The 17,752-nt window shown below is 38.5% G+C and overlaps 1 protein-coding gene across 1 annotated transcript in view; it reads left to right on the top strand.

The window, feature by feature from the left end:
- LOC119622874 (X-linked retinitis pigmentosa GTPase regulator-like) overlaps positions 1-16,126 on the top strand; it is a 43,699-nt gene extending 27,573 nt beyond the window's left edge. The window contains 7 exon segments of the mRNA XM_073018840.1: positions 1,348-1,533; positions 3,303-3,471; positions 8,950-9,041; positions 9,400-9,465; positions 12,392-12,572; positions 13,187-14,705; positions 14,707-16,126. Of these exon segments, the coding sequence (XP_072874941.1) occupies positions 1,348-1,533; positions 3,303-3,471; positions 8,950-9,041; positions 9,400-9,465; positions 12,392-12,572; positions 13,187-14,705; positions 14,707-14,998 (2,505 nt within the window). The 3' untranslated portion in view covers positions 14,999-16,126.
- Positions 16,127-17,752: the final 1,626 nt, after the last annotated feature.

The following is a 17,752-nucleotide window of genomic DNA, read 5'->3' as shown; positions in this document are numbered from 1 at the left end:
GTGATGAATGAAATAACCACGTCCTCATTCATTGAGGACTTATTCATTATAGTCTTACAATTTTTAAAAGGGATATACAAAAATATATATAAATGTTAAAATTTAAAGTATTATGAAGGAAAAATAGAACATTATAAAGTATCTAGAACCTATGTACAGAAAATACTGCACTATGGGGTTTTTTAAGCATTTTTCTTGAAAATGACTTATTTCTCAAAATTCTTTGAGTGCTGATTTCATTTTTTATTGTTCCGTCATCATGCATACTTGCATTTATTTTCCTCTAAGGATTTACTTTTAAGCATTAAACTTAGAAAATGTTCATATAAAGAGGGCTTAGAGACATAATTAGCCCAAGAGACTGATTTATACTTTAAAAAAAAAAATTCTTCCAGTAGAACTTCTCTGAGCAATTTTTCACGTTTTTAATGTTTCTCCCAGATTAAAGTAACATTTTCTAACTGTAAGGAGAAATGTAATCTGCCAAGTATTTTTTCTCTATATTATTTTAAATTGAAAGTTAAATGGTGGATTAAACTTGTTCTTTTTTTTTTTTTTTTTTGAGACAGAGTCTTGCTCTGTCACCCAGGCTGGAGTGCAGTGGCCGGATCTCAGCTCACTGCAAGCTCCGCCTCCCGGGTTTACGCCATTCTCCTGCCTCAGCCTCCCGAGTAGCTGGGACTACAGGCGCCGCCACCTCGCCCGGCTAGTTTTTTGTATTTTTAGTAGAGACGGGGTTTCACCGTATTAGCCAGGATGGTCTCGATCTCCTGACCTCGTGATCCGCCCGTCTCGGCCTCCCAAAGTTTCAATCACAGTGTTTAAAGAATATGTTTGGTAATTATGTACTTTTTTTTTTTTTTTTTTTTTTGTTGAGATGGAGTCTTGCTCTGTCACCCAGGCTGGAGTGCAGTGGTGCAATCTTGGCTCACTGCAACCTCCACCTCCTGGGTTCACACCATTCTCCTGCCTCAGCTTCCCAGGTAGCTGGGACTACAGGCGCCCACCACCACACCCGGCTAATTTTTTGTATTTTTAATAGAGACGGAGTTTCACCGTGTTAGCCAGGATGGTCTCGATCTCCTGACCTCATGATCTGTCCACCTTGGCCTCCCAAAGTGCTGGGATTACAGGCTTGAGCCACCACGCCCGGCCAATTGTGTACCTATTTTATACATATTGTGTACACATTCTCGTTGTGCACACATATACATATAGACAGATTCACCAAGTCAGTCTGTGTAGGAAGCCTATCACTAAGTAAATGTCTTACAGCTGATAACTGTTAAAAACTCATTTGTGTTTGAAGCCAATGTTGATTCGTTTTTCTGTGGATTTATGCTGTAGGTTGCTTGTGGTGGATGTCACATGGTAGTTTTTGCTGCTCCTCATCGTGGTGTGGCAAAAGAAATTGAATTCGATGAAGTAAGTGATACTTGCTTATCTGTGGCGACTTTTCTGCCGTATGGCAGTTTAACCTCAGGAAATGTACTGCAGAGAACTCTATCAGCACGTGTGCGGCGAAGAGAGAGGGTACAGTGGTGGCCTATTCTGTATAATAGTATTATCTAGCACTGCAAAGAAAACTAGAAGAAAAAAATCTGTTTTCTTTTTAAATCAAAGGGTCTTCTCAGATAAATTTGCTAAATAAAATTATTAGAGTTAAGTGCTTACAAACTTTTAGAGTTAATTCAGAAAAATTCAGAAAAGCTTAATGCTTTTTTTAAAGACACAAACTGGAAAATTTAAATTATAGAAAACCTTTGCATATAGACAATGGTGCTATAAAAGCATCCTTTTATAGTCCTATTTTATCACCTCACATTGAATGCTGAATTGTTTTTTCAACTGCATGTGGCTTGAATTTCACCTTGTTATATGCTTTTTTTTATTATGGTAGTAAAAATACAACAAATATACCCACTTAACAGATTTTTAAGTGTGCAATACAGTATCGTTGACTATAGGTACAATGTTACATTGTTCAGAACTCTGTAGGACTTATATAATGCTACATTCTTTTGTCTTTCAGTTAAGCCTCATGAGCAGTGGAAAATTGTACACTATAAACAATGAAATGGGAAAACAAAAGAATAAGGACTTCAATTAGAGGGAGGAAATATTCCCTCTTAATTAAATTTAGAGATTTTTCTTCTGTGTTTTAAAATTATTGTTCCACTAAAAAAAAATACAAAAAATTAGCTGGGCGAGGTGGCGGGCGCCTGTAGTCCCGGCTACTCAGGAGGCTGAGGCAGGAGAATGGCGAGAACCCGGGAGGCGGAGCTTGCAGTGAGCTGAGATCCGGCCACTGCACTCTAGCCTGGGCGACAGAGCGAGACTCCATCTCAAAAAAAAAAAAAAAAAATTATTGTTCCAATGACATACAATGACATATATATATGTGTGTGTGTGTGTTTTGTTTTTTGGGGTTTTTTTGTTTTGTTTTTTGTTTTTTTTGAGACAGAGTCTCACTCTGTTGCCCAGGCTGGGGTGCACTAGCGCAATCTTGGCTCACTGAAACCTCCACCTCCCGGGTTCAAGCAATTCTCCTGCCTCAGCCACCTGAGTAGCTGGGACTACAGGCGCGCACCACCATGCCCGGCTAATTTTTTTGTATTTTTAGGAGAGACGGGGTTTCACCAAAAACCCCGTCTTTTTAGGAGAGACGGGGTTTCACCAAGGCTGGTTTCGAACTCCTGACCTAAAGTGATCCACCAGCTTCGGCCTCCTAGTATGCTGGGATTACAGGCGTGAGCCATCAAGCCCCGCCCCAATGGCACATATGTTTTTTAAAGTAAATGGTAAATAATTTTTGAAGGTGACATTCCTTTTTTTGAAAATTACTCTAAGTTTCAAAACATGTTTTTTTGAAGGTTCCTAGCAGTTTTATTTGTAATAGCCAACATATTTCTTTTGAAGTAAAAAGGTTAAATCTGGTGTTTTGTTTGAAAAAGCATATATGGAAAAGTTGACAAATACCCCATCAGTGTTTTGTAGTTGTTGTTAATTTACATCTTCTAAGTAATTTTTTGTTTCTTAGGGAGTGTGGAGAAAATGCACACACACTTTTCCCCCGTTATGTGAAAAATAAAGCTTCCAAATTGAAATTTAGAGCAACTAAGATACAGAGACAACAGAACAAAATGTTTTTGAGCCTTTGGGAATTGAGAAGTAAATGCTGTGGAGTGTTGGCATACTTTGAACTCTTTCTCTTAAATATTTTTGCAACTTTTAGGAAGGTTTATATCAATATTAAATCTATAACATCATTTAATAGTTTGTTTAACCTGCTTATTTTAAAGGAGAGGTCTCCAGATTCTATTTCAATGATGAGGACACTACCTCCAATAGAAGGGACTCTTGGCCTTTCTGCTTGTTTTCCCCCCAATTCGGTCTTTGCACGTTGTTCTGAGAGTAACCTCCTACCGAGCGTCTTATCTGAACAGGACCTCATGCGCCCAGAGGAACCAGGTAACATTTGCTACTCTGTCTGCTCTCAGGATAAATGTGCCTTTTATTCCTGTTTTTATGTTTATCTTAAGATGTTTTCTCCAGTTATTTAAATTGTTCTCTCCCTGGTTAGAGCCTAACATCCCTCATTTGAACTCAAATCCAGGAATATCCTTACAAATAGAAAGCACCATCGGTGCCCCAAGACTGCCATGTAACCACAGCAGCATATCTTTATAGAGCAGTGGGTAACAGTCATAGCACCTTCCTTAACTGTATCCCCTTTAAACCCTGACACCACTCGATGAACTTAGGAGGGAGTTACAGTCCTCATTTCAGAGATGAGAAAAGCAAGGCTTGGAGAGATCAAGTGACTTGCTCAAGGTCACTCAGCTTATACATGAAGTGGTCAGAATTTGAATGCAGGTCTTCTGGATCTATGTGAAATTCTATATTTAAGCAGTATAACATAATGGTGAAGAGCATGGAATATGGAGTTAAATTGATCTGGGGTCAAATGCCAATTTTGACATTTACTAGCTGTGTGACTGACTTTGGGAAAGTTACTTAACCTCTCTAAGCCTCAGTTTCCTTGGCTTTGAAATTGATTTAATAATACTGACTTCAGAGAGTGATTGAGAGGATTCAGTGAGATCAGGCATATAAAATAATTAGCATTGAGCCCAGCACCTCTAGAAACACCTCAGTAAATGTTGTTATGATTAATATTAATACCTTTACCTCACTACCTGTTAGATACAGATTTCACGTTTTAAGTTGTAATCCCAGCTCTTTCACTATGCTATACCTATTCTAACTAATTTTCTTTACAGATATTTGTGTATCTTAGGAGTGTCTGTATGTTACTGCAGGATGTCTAAAGAGGGAATATTCTCTCTTAATTAAATTTAGGGATTCTCGTGTGTTTTAAAATTATTGTTCCAATGACATATATTTTTTGAAGTAAATGGCAAATAATTTTTGAAGGAGACATTCCTTTTCTGAAAATTACTGGAAGTTTCAAAACATATTTATTTTTTTGAAGATTCATAGCAGTTTTATGTGTAATAACCAACATACTTCTCTATTTGATAGGGGTAGGACAAGAAACCAGGACCAGGAGATCAGAAAGTAAGCAGTAAATTTGAAATTAAGAAGATAAACCTGTCATCAGGGACTAAGAATCAGGGTCTAGAAACAGATAATTTTTGTATCTTTGAGATCCGGAAGCTAGGCAAAGGGTTGAGGTAATATAGGATTGGGAACTCAGGTAAGAATTGTGGGCTATGGGAATGGGATATTATATCTAACTAGGACCTTAGTAATGAGCTGATTTATTGCACCTGACCCACAACTTTTGTATGTTTTCTTTTGAAATAAGAATCAGTGTCTAATGGTACTCTTCAGCCCTGGACATGGAAAAAGTAGTAGATTCTGACAAGCAGTATGTAGTGTGTACAAGGAGAAAAGACATTTATGGTTTAGAGAAAATTGTTTCTCAGTCCCAGAGATTTGAATGTGAAAATATGCATGATTTTGTAGCTAGATCAAAAGGAAATGCCATCTCTTCTTGTCTTCTTGTGACTGCTAACACTCTCTTCTTAATAAAACTTATTTTGAAAGTTGTGTCTAACATATACTGTGACATTTTCTAAATCATTCACAGACTTCAGTCTTTATAATGGAGGAAAAGTATATCAGGATACGTCTTACTAAGGAGGTGTCATTTAAGCTAAAGGATAAGAAAGGGATGGCTACACAAGGAGAATAGATGTATTTCAGGCAAAGAAAATAATATAGGCAAAGAAAATAATATAGGCAAAAGTTTGGAGGCAGTTAAGAAGAAAAAGACAACCAGTGGGGCTAGAAAGTGAGAGAAATGGTAAGACAAAGCGGTATTGGAGAAAGAGACAGTGAAAAATTATTTATGGTTTTATAGGCCATGAAGACCTACTTGATATGAATGTTTTTCTTAAGTGCAATAGAAAGTCATTAAAAGATTTTAAGCAGTAGACTAATGTATTCCAGTCCTATTTCCACTTTAAGATGATTATGATCACTTCTACCTCCATATAGATTATACAGAGGCCAGACTAGAAATAGGAAGAGTACTTGTGAGCCCTTTGCAAGAGGTGATAATGTATGGACCAAGGTGTTTGCAGCGTAGATGGAGAAAAGAAAAAGAAAAGAGAAGAGGGATGATGTGAAATACATTATAGACATGAAAACCAACCGGACTTGCTAAACTTATGAATGCACCACACATAGGTGTGAATTAAAGTGAGGAATCAAGGATGATTCCTAAGCAAGAGGAAGCTTGACACATTTGAGGAATAAAATTAAGAACCAAGCCTTGGATATCTGTGAGGCATCCAAGTAGAAATATCAAGCTGATTGTTGAAACACAAGCCTAAAGTTCAGAAGAGAGCCCTGGACTAGAAATATACATTTGGAAGCCATCAACATAGAGATGGTATTTAAAAGAGATGGGCATGGTAACTTATGCCTATAATGCCAGTATTTTGAGAGGCTGAGGTGGGAGGATTGCTTGAAGTTAGGAGTTTGAGACCAGCCTGGGCAACATAGCAAGACCCCCTCTCTCTATTTAAAATAATAATAAAATCCATGGATGTTGGTGAAATCACCTGCTAGAGAGTCGAGTCAGAAGAGAAGAGGGCCCAGAATGCAGCCCTAAGAACGTCTAATATTTGAGAGGTAGAGAAGGAAGAGCTGGCAAAGAAGCCTTCCTCAGCTTTGTCAGCCAGTAAGGCAGGAGGTGGGAAATTAGGACAGTGTAGTGTCGTGAATGCAAAGTACTGCTCAAAGATCAAGGGAAAATAGCTCTAAGAAGTATCCAGTGGATTTGGTATAATGGAGTTTACTGGTGACCTTGACAAGAGTAGTTCTAGGGGAAGATCAGGGAAGAAGCCGGAGTGTTAAGAGTCAGTTATGAATGGGAAATGAGGAAATGAAGAGGAGATAAGATGAGCAGATAATTCGTTTGTGTATTTGCCAATGAAGTGGAGCAGAGAAATGGTCTGGCAGCTAGAGGGGGATGTGGGCTCAATAGAAAATATTGGAGCACATTTGTATGGTAATGAATGAGCCAGTAGTCCTGGAGAGGGAGATAGCACAGAGGAGAGAAAGTATAACCAAAGTTGTAAAGCTCTTGCAAAACAGGAGGGGCCAGCATAGAGAGTGGTCTTTGGTAACAGGAAAAACACATCCTACATTTTAACAGGCAAATGAGAACTTGGGTACCAATATAGGTAGTTGTGTATGTTTGTTGGTGAGGAGATCAAGTGGATCAGATATGATGACTTCTGTTTTCTCAGTCAAATCTGAGGCAAGGCCATCAGTTTAAATAATCTGCTATGTATTTTCCAAACCTATATTCTCTGCTCTCTCCAATCTGTCCTGCGTAACACTTTCCACAGTGATCTTCCTCAGGTGCAATTCAGTTTACATGTGCTCCAGTGTCTTCAGTGAATTCCTAATTATGAAAATAAGTGTTAATTTTCCTATCTAATTCCCAATTCTAGCTTTATCTCTCAATAGTCTTTTCCTTACAATCTTCATTTGGTAATAGGTAGTTTTATGGTAGTAATGTATTATGATAGTCTACAAACAGTGGCTCTTGGGCCAAATCTAGCTGGCCACTTGTTTTTACAAATAAAGTTTTATTGGAACCGAGCCATACCCATTCCTTTATGTATTGTCTATGGCTGCTTTCTGCTACAATGTCATAGGTTAGTTAGGACAGAGACCATATGGCCCAGGAAGCCTAAGATGTTTACTATATGGCCTTTTAGAGAAAAGTTTGCTGATTCTTAATTTTGATCAGACTGATCTCTTCAGTCTAACTTAGTGGAAAGAACAAGGGCTGTGGAGTCAGACACACCTAAGATTGACACTGGACACCAACAGTCACTGAAACTTAATTTCTTCATTTACAAAATGAGAATATAATACTTAACCTTCCTTGTTGTCATAGGGTCAGTGTAACATATATAAAAGCATGTGTTTCTGGCACTTGGTAAGCCTTCAAGACAAACTCCTTTCCTCTGCTCATTTGCTCAGACTGCTGTTCTGCTGCTTTATTAGGAATGGGCTTCATTGTCTTCCCCTTACACCTCCATCTCTGCCTCTCAGAATTCTACTTATCCTTCTATGTACCTCCATAGTGAAACTTTTCCTGCTTCCCAACATACGGATGTAATTTCTCATAGACTATAACTTCATGGCAGTTAAAATTTTTTAACAACAAACAACAAAATTGTAATTCCTAATACTTAATAAACTTATTACTATATGTATATCAAAACATCTGTTTTATACCTTAAATATAGATGATAAAAAATAAAAAAGAATTAGCAATTACTTAGGTTGCTATTCTGCATATTACCGCACATGGAATAAATACCAAATGATTATTTGCTCATTCAATTCAGTGGATTTAAAGGGGAGGGATCAGTGTGGATTGTCATTTTTTAGTGAAGACTTCATTACGGAGCTACTTCCAAATGTATCAGTGATCAATGAAGGCATAGTGAGAAATTGAGAAAAATGTAAAGTCAAGTAGAGCCTATGACTTTTAATTATCTACTTTATGATGTAATAACCTTGCAGTTTTCTGTGAAAGGTTCTAGGTATTTATACTAGTTATCTGTTGCTACATTTTAAAAATGACCCTAAAACTTAGCAGGTTAAAACAAAAAGCATTTATTATTTCACACAGTTTCTGAGAGTCAGGAGTCCAGCAGGAGCTTAGCTGGGTGGTTCTGGCCCAGGTTCTTTCATAGGGTTGCAGTCACACTGTCAGATGGGGTTGCAGTTATCTGAAGGCTTGACTGAGGCTGGAAGATCCACTTCCAAGCTCATTCACATGGCCATTGGCAGGAGGCCTCACTTCCTTGAGATGCTCACAACATGGACTCCTACAGAGCAAGTGATTGGAGAGAAAGAGAGAGAGTACATGTATGTAGCCAGGGGTGGAGGGGGAGAGAGAGAGAGCAAGAGAGCGAGCACAAGGGTGCATACATGTGTATAACCAAAACAGAAGCTATAATGCTATCACAGGTACGTCTGCTTTATTTTACTGGCTGTGCACATACAGACCAACCTGGTATAATGTGCAAGGGAACTACACAAGAGGATGAACACCAGGAGGATGTAAGTCGTTGGGGCCCTTCTTAGGACTAGCTATTACAGTGCTCGATACCTGGGTAGTTATTTATCCCAAAGGAATAGTGTTTGCCTGTTCATATGAATGAAACAATTGTAATCTAATTGGTGTCAACATTTTTAAACTTTCACAAAGATTTTAAAACCTGTGTCACTGTGAATGAATTCTTTTCAGTTTCCCTGACATGAGGCTAAAGGACTTTTAGTAAAATTATACCTACACTTTATATTATAGAATAATTTCTGTTTTCTCTCCAGTGGCCTTTTACTTTTCTGTTGAAATCTGGATTTCCTTTTTCCCATTTAATCATTCAGATTATTTTCTAGATGAAATGACCAAAGAAGCAGAGATAGATAATTCTTCAACCGTAGAAAGCCTTGGAGAAACTACTGATATCTTGAATATGGTAATGATTTCCTATCTGTTTATCTAAATATGAGTTTGAATTTTAGTTCATTGTGTATGTGAATGTGTGTATACTTCCTATACTCTTATATGCATGAAAACCACTTTCTTGTTTCTTATTTTGTTTGTTATTTTTAACCAACTATATTGAGATATAATTCACATATAAAATTTGTTTTGATCCTCACATTATTAGTATGGCAATTGAGAGTGGATTCTATTACTATCTGAACTGTTTTCCCTTCATTATATATGTATATATGCACACATATATATAAAATTTGTACTATATATATAGTACAAACACATAGTATATATACTGTATTCTTTTTATAATATATATTTTTTATTTATTTCAGACACACATTATGAGCCTGAATTCCAATGAAAAGTCATTAAAATTATCACCAGTTCAGAAACAAAAGGTATAATATGGAGATTTATTTTTATTATTGTTGGTAAGAGCAGTTTAAGTTAATTTTTTGGATGGTTTTTGGAAAGAACACAAGAAACGTAAGCATTTACTTACTTTAGAATTTAAAAGACAGAGGGATACAATGTAGATAGCCTCCATTTTGCCGTGTTCTGATGTTATGTATTTTCTGTAAAGAAACAAGAGTGGAAGCATTTTATTGCTGAAATTTGCTCTTTGGGATCACTAACTTAAGTTATACTAGCCATACTTTTCCTTCTGTCAAGCCATAGGTTATGATTGCAGTTCTTATGTGTAGGAAAAGACTACCATTTATTGATAGGGTGGCTCTCTGACTTTGGTTGAGTATGACTTTGAATGAATTACTATGCTGACTTTACTGAATGATATTAATATCTTTTTTAGCTTTACAATTTTGTGATTTTAGTGAAAATCTTGGATAACCTTTCCCAATATTTGGTTGGGCTTTAATTTATCAAGAAATTGATAGCATAAAAATAAGATTAAACATTTGGAAATTAGAGACTATTCATGGGTAGGAAAGAGAGACTTTTAATGAATAACAAATAGCAAAAGAAGGGAATAGGCTGTGGTTTTCACAACCGTAGAGAGATAAAGGCCTGCCCTGAAATCCTTTGCTTTTCCTGGCTTTAAGGACTAGTGTGATGAATGAATGAGGGATTTGAGGATTAGGAAAATAAATTGGAGAAATGTAAATTGAGGGAAGAAGACTATAAAAAAAATATTTAATTTCTATTTGTAGTGTCTTTGACATGTTTTCAAATTTAAAACTCTTAACATTGAAGTCACTGAAGTGCAGGAGAATCATGCTAAATTGTTAAAATTTAGAACTAGTCCTCATTCATTCTATCTGTAATACTGAAAGGCATGGTGAATAACAGCATTCCTTTGAATATGGGAGAGCTGTTCGAACACAGTTGTAGAAGCTCAATGAATATTGACTGATTTTTGACTGACTATACTTCCAAGCAGACACCTTTCTTGTTTCTTTCCTTCCTCTTCCCTTAGACTCCAGGCTCTCTGTCTTCTGGGCTGCTTTATTGTGCTAGGGAAAGAAAGGCATGTGCCTTTAGAAATCAGTTCTGGCAACCGGGCCTTCCTCTCTTAGGGCTCTTAAAAGAATCGTGACTTTTTAAAGAGCAAGACCAAGAACAACCAGAAACGGAAAGCAATTGCTTTTAAGCTGACATATATTTTATACTTTCTATAGTCCTTTTAAGTGTAGGCCCTACCAGGCCTACTTTAGTAAATGATAAAAGATTTATTATACTATTTCTGTGTATTAACTTGTTAATTTTTAACTTGTCATGTTTTAATAATCTCTTTGGCACAGTAGGAACCTCTTCCTAGGCCTAATCATCACAGTTTATACAATTTGAATTAGTGAGTTTTTACTATCCAGAGACCCAAATTCATTAGATATTTGCATCCATTAGCTTGTTTGTAGAATTTAGATCAGCAATTTGGTTTTGCCTTATTTGGTCCAGCAGGAAATTACTTTTATATTGTTAATACATTATTCAAATGTCAGTGTTTGATTTCATAGTTTTTATACAAATCTTACATTTTACACTTAATAGTCTTTCCTCTTAGTGTTCTTTCATTTATAGAAATTATTATAATTAAAGAATATAATCAGTACAAGGAAGAAGGTCAAAAATTTGAAAGCGCCTATGAAGGTTTTGTTTAGAAAAGAAAAATATATTCGTTATTATTTAGTTTATAGATAAAAAACATTTCATGTGCAGTTTCTTCAGTTCTAGGAGTGAACTAGTCATTTTTTTCAAATTTTACATTTTTATTTATTTTGTGAATTTTGTGGACTCAAAAGACAAATGAAAATTTGAAAATTAGACCTGGCGTGGTGGCTCATGCCTGTAATCCCAGCACTTTGGGTGGCCAAGATGGGCAGATCACTTGAGGTCAGGAGTTCGAGACCAGCCTGGCCATCATGGTAAAACCTCATCTCTCTACTAAAAATACAAAAATTAGCTGGGTGTGGTGGCGCGCACCCATAGTCCCAGCTACTCACGAGGCTGAGGTGAGAAAATCACTGGGACCCAGGAGGCAGAGGCTGCAGTAAGCTGAGATCATGCCACTGAGCTCCAACCTAGGTGACAGAATGAAACTCTGTCGCAAGAAAAAAAATTTGAAAATGAGAGATGATCGGGAAAGTGGGAAAAATATACTAAGCTGTACTATGTACAAGAAAAGCGTACTTTTTTTTCTTTGAGATGGAGTTTCGCTCTTGTTGCCCAGGCTGGAGTCCAGTGGCACAGTCTTGGCTCACTGCAACCTCCGCCTGCCGAGTTCAAGCAGTTCTCCTGCCTCAGCCTCCCGAGTAGCTGGGATTACAGGCATGTGCCACCACTCCCAGCTAATTTTTGTACTTTTAGTAGAGACAGGTTTTCACCATGTTGGCCAGGCTAGTCTTGAACTCCTGACTTCAGGTGATCCACCTGCTTCGGCCTCTTAAAGTGCTGAGATTACAGGTGTGAGCCACTGTGCCAGGCCAAGAAGTGTACATTGTTTAATAGCATCTTGCAAAATTAATCTCGAAGTTTTATGTAAGGATTGATTCGGATTGAGAAAAGAGGCAGAGAATAAATAATATTGATGGTATTGTGATTAATGGCAAAATTAAGGCAGGTAGTACGAGTTGAAAATTAAACACAGATACATGTTACTAAATCAAAATTAGATGTATCACAGACTAGAGAGTGGCACAAATGATCCTTAAAGAAAACAAAACTTCAGCAAACTATCTGGTCAAATTTGCTATTTTTATTCTCCTAGACTTATAAAAATGTAAAATCTTGGCAGTATTTAAAGGAGATAAGGTGTCCTTGTAAACTAATAGTAGTATGACTATGATAATTACTTCAAAAAAATTCCAGAAACAACAAACAGCTGGGGAACTGATGCAGCATACAGCTCTTACTGAAAGCGATGACGGTGATGAATATGAAGAAATGTCAGAAGTGAAAGAAGGGAAAGCACGTGAGCAACATGCGTCGCGAGGGATTTTCATGACGCAGCCAGCTACGCCTATCGAAGCATTTTCAGATGAGGGACTAGGTAATGACTCAGGCCAGGTGGGACCTCAGGCTGACACTGATGGAGAGGGTTTACAAAAAGAGGTATTTAGACATGAAAATAATAATGGTGTTGATCAACTTGATGCCAAGGAAATAGAAAAGGAAAGTGATGGAGGACACAGTCAGAAGGAATCAGAAGCAGAAGAAATAGTCAGTGAGAAGGAAACTAAACTGGCAGAAATAGCAGGTATGAAGGATTTAAGAAACAGGGAAAAGAGCACAAAAAATATGAGTTCTTTCTTTGGCAACTTACCAGATAGAGGTGTGAATACTGAGAGTGAAGAAAATAAAGATTTTGTTAAGAAAAGGGAAAGTTGCAAGCAAGATGTGATCTTTGACAGTGAAAGAGAATCAGTAGAAAAGCCAGACGTTACATGGAAGGTGCAAGTGAGAGTCAGCAGGGTATAGCTGATGGATTCCAGCAGCCGGAGGCAATCGAATTTAGTAGTGGAGAGAAAGAGGATGATGAAGTGGAAACTGACCAAAACATATGGTATGGCAGGAAATTGATTGAACAAGGAAATGAAAAAGAGACTAAACCCATAATATCCAAATCCATAGCAAAGTATGATTTTAAATGTGATTGCTTGTCAGAGATCCCAGAGGAGAAGGAAGGAGCAGAGGATTCAAAAGGAAATGGAATAGAGGAGCAAGAGGTAGAAGCAAATGAGGAAAATGTGAAGGTGCATGGAGGAAGACAGGAGGAAACAGAGATCCTATCAGATGACCTTACAGACAAAGCAGAGGTGAGTGAAGGCAAGGCAAAGTCAGCAGGAGAAGCAGAGGATGGGCCTGAAGGTAGAGGGGATGGAACCTGTGAGGAGGGTAGTTCAGGAGCAGAACACTGGCAAGGTGAGGAGAGGGAGGAGAAGGGGGAGAAAGACAAGGGTGGAGGAGAAATGGCGAGGCCGGGAGAGGGAGAGAAGGACCTAGCAGAGGAGGAGGAATGGGAGAAGAGGGATGGGAAAGAGCAGGAGCAAAAGGAGAGGGAGCAAGGCCATCAGAAGGAAAGAAACCAAGAGATGGAGGAGGGAGAAGGGGAGGAGGAGCATGGAGAAGGAGAAGAAGAGGAGGAAGACAGAGAAGAGGAAGAAGAGAAAGAGGAGGAGAAGGAGGGAGAAGGGAAAGAGGAAGGAGAAGGGGAAGCAGTGGAGGGAGAAGGTGAAAAGGAGGAAGGAGAGGTGGAAGAAGGAGAGAGGGAAAAGGAGGAAAGAGCGGGGAAGGAGGAGAAAGGAGAGGAGGAAGGAGACCAAGGAGAAGGGGAAGAGGAGGAAACAGAGGGAGAAGGGGAGCAAAAAGAGGAGGGAGGGGAAGTAGAGGAGGGGAAAGGAGAGGGGGAAAAGGAGGAAGGGAAGGGGGAAGAGGAAGAAGGAGAAGGGGAGAAGGAAGAGGAAGAAGGAGAAGAGGAGGGGGAAGAGGAGGAAGGAGAAGGGAAAGGGGAGGAGGAAGAAGGAGAAGAGGAGGGGAAAGAGGAGGAAGGAGAAGGGAAAGGGGAGGAGGAAGAAAGAGAAGAGGGGGAAGAGGAGGAAGGAGAAGGGAAAGGGGAGGAGGAAGGGGAGGAAGGAGAAGGGGAGGGGGAAGAAGAGGAAGGAGAAGGGGAGGGAGAAGAGGAGGAAGGGGAAGAGGAGGAGGAAAGGGAGGAAGGAGAAGAGGAGGAGGAAGGGGAGGAAGGAGAAGGGGAGGAGGATGGGGAGGAAGAGGAAGGGGAGGGGGAAGAGGAGGAAGGGGAGGAGGAAGGAGAAGGGGAAGAGGAAGGAGAAGGGGAGGGGGAAGAGGAGGAAGGAGAAGGGGAGGGGGAAGAGGAGGAAGTAGAAGGGGAGGGGGAAGAGGAGGAAGGAGAAGGGGAAGGGGAGGAGGAAGGAGAAGGGGAAGAGGAAGGAGAAGGGGAGGGGGAAGAGGAGGAAGGAGAGGGGGAAGGGGAAGAAGAAGGGGAGGAAGAAGGAGAGGGAGAGGAAGAAGGGGAGGGAGAAGAGGAGGAAGGGGAGGTGGAAGGGGAGGAGGAAGGGGAGTTAGAAGGGGAGGAGGAAGGGGAGGTGGAAGGAGAGGAAGAGGAAGGAGAGGAGGAAGGGGAAGAAAGGGAAAAGGAGGGGGAAGGGGAAGAAAACAGGAGGAACAGAAGAGGAGGAGGAAGAAGAGGGGAAGTACCAGGAGACAGGCGAAGAAGAGAATGAAAGGCAGGAAAGGCAGAATGGAGAAGAGTACAAAAAAGTGAGCAAAACGAAAGGATCTGTGAAATATGGCAAACATAAAACATATCAAAAAAAGTCAATTACTAACACACAGGGAAATGGGAAAGAGCAGAGGTCCAAAATGCCAGTGCAGTCAAAACAACTTGTAGAAAACGGGCCACCAGGTTCCAAAAAGTTCTGGAATAATGTATTACCACGTTATTTGGAATTGAAGTAACAAACCTTAAATGTGACCCGATTATGGCCAGCCAAACAACTTAAATGCCTTGCATATAACAGGCACTCATTACATGTTGTTAAATTGATTTTATGTCAGTTATTTTATGTGTAGTAAAAAAAAGCAACTGATGCAGCTGTGTTAAGGAGCCAAAGACAACAGGAGGCACTGGTAAATTTTGGCCTCTCTCAGACTAAAATTTTGGTGTATTTCACCCCCAAATTATAAAACCATAGCTAGAAAATATTAAAAGGTCATATCAGATTATTAACATTATATATTCATTAAAGGCGGCTTTAGGAAATAAGAATATACTGCAAGAGTGTTTTGATTGTGTGTATAAATCATTCCATTTTTAAATGGCACAGATGCTTAAGGGCTATAAAAACTTCTAATTTCTTATAAATGTGTTAGCACTTTTTTTAAGTTAGTGATTACAGTTTACCTGCTGTATAGAATAATTTTCTAATAATGAATGGTATTCTGAAACTCAATTGAGGCATTCACATTTTAAAGAAAGTATTGTCTTTTACCTTTTATATGTTCTTTTTGCAAAAATCTACAAAGTGACAGCTGTGTTCAGAGCTTAGATCCCAAAAACGTGATCTCTTTTAGTTAGTATCTGGCCAGATGGCAGTATACCTAATGAAATGGTGATTAATTTAAATGTATAATCTGGAAATATGTAAAACTTGAAGTATTTTTTGTCCAGGCAAAGCTACTCATTGGGCTTCTGTTTCCTCATCTCTAAAATGGAGTGGATGAGATGATGTGATAACTGCAGTCCCTTCTAACTCTTAAATTCTTTTCATTCTCACAGATTTACTCTATCATTGTTATTCGTGTAGGAAACATTTTAGGGAAGAAAAATTACACTTTAAAATTAATTTAGTTTTCTATACAGTTGTTTTCTTTACTCTTGAAAAGTTATGACAGCTTTAATGTCTCTTGTCTTCTGTAATTTTTTATTTCTAAACTCCTGTCATTTCCAAGCTTTAACTGTACTTTATCAGAGCCTTCATTTCCAGTATGTGTTATATGCCCTCAATGTATTCATTGACTATTCTGTAATTTCAGTTTGTCTGTTGCTTGTCAGAATGTTTCAAGTAAAATAAAAAATTAAATGTATATAGTCAGAAATTCTTTGTGAAAAGATAAACCATCTAGTATTAGATACTGAATTTTAGAGAGGCTAGATTTCCACTAGAGTAATTACAATTGTCCCTTAAAATTGTCCATGTACACAATGCAGCTAATTTATCTGATTATTTGTGGCTCCTGTTTCTTTTTTTTTAATTATACTTTAAGTTCTAAGGTACATGTGCACAACGTGCAGGTTTGTTACATATGTATACATGTGCCATGTTGGTGTACTGCACCCATTAACTCGTCATTTACATTAGGTATGTCTCCTAATGCTATCCCTCCCCCGTCCCCCCACCCCACGACAGGCCCCGGTGTGTGATGTTCCCCTTCCTGTGTCCAAGTGATCTCATTCTTCAATTCCCACCTATGAGTGAGAACATGCGGTGTTTGGTTTTCTGTTCTTGTGATAGTTTGCTGAGAATGATCGTTTCCAGCTGCATCCATGTCCCTACAAAGGACATGAACTCATCCTTTTTTATGGCTGCATAGTGTTCCATGGTGTATATGTGTGTGGCTCCTTTTTCGACTGATTTCCTTTCATAGTCCCTTTTATATCCTGGACATGAGATATTTCTTATACTTAGTTTTATTAAGGAGGATTTTGATGACAAACTTCCTGTGAATTTTATGTAGTTGAATTCTTTGCACATTTGATTCTCTGGGTGAGAGAGAATATGAGGAAAAGTCTAGAATCATATTAAGTAAAGTATTTCCTAGGAGCAATTATAAATTTTACCTTAGCTGCAAGGATCTCTGGCAGCTTCCCCTAACTAACCAAATGTACTGATTTGGCATTGCAGTGCTTTACTAAATTCAACCGCATTCATTAAGGGTTAGTAGAAAAGAATTAATACTATGATAAAAATATATATGCCGAACATGATTATTTAAAAAGTAGACTTAAAATGATTAAATAAGATGGATGACACAGAGTTCATAAAGAAAAAAACCTCCAGGGAAATGAGAAACTCTTAAACTCAAGTTATTAATGTAATAGCTATGGGCATTCATCTTCTATTGAAGAGATAATCAGCCAGTAATACTGAAACAACGTTCTAAAATACGCCCATCTCAGTATTAAACCTGGTCTGTATGTCCATGTTTAAATAGCATTTCTTCACATTTCCCTGACCAAAAACGTTTTGTGCTCTTTAGAAGTGGTAGTTCGTGCAAGCATTGTTTTCTTGTGGAGAGCACTGGCCTCCCTAGTCACTTTGAGACCAAAGCCCTTCTTCTGGTTTTGCACTTTTGAGCTGTCTGAACCTGGGCTAGTCTCTTAGCTTAGCAGTCCTCAATTTCTTCATCTGGAAAATTATAGAATGAGAATGAGTGACCTAAGGGATTCTGTAGGAACGGCAGTTGTTCATTACCAGCTAGAGCTCTGTCACACCCAGATTTTCTGCAGTTCCTTTTTCCTCAATAAAAAATCTTGAGTGTCGTCACCAAAGTGACCCCACATTCAAACTAACTAGTAGTTATACTGAAGTAAGCAGTTATCCTAAACTACTAAGCACACACTAACTTTCTATGCCCACTGTTGGGCAAACATTTATTTAATCACATGTGGCAGGTCTAGTACCCTTAAAAAGTTTATGGAGAGGAGTGTAT

The sequence above is a fragment of the Chlorocebus sabaeus genome, chromosome 9 (genome assembly GCF_047675955.1).
Source record: "Chlorocebus sabaeus isolate Y175 chromosome 9, mChlSab1.0.hap1, whole genome shotgun sequence".
Taxonomy (NCBI): domain Eukaryota; kingdom Metazoa; phylum Chordata; class Mammalia; order Primates; family Cercopithecidae; genus Chlorocebus; species Chlorocebus sabaeus.
The sequence above is the reverse complement of the archived record's forward strand: the minus strand, read 5'-3'. Positions and strand labels throughout refer to the sequence as shown.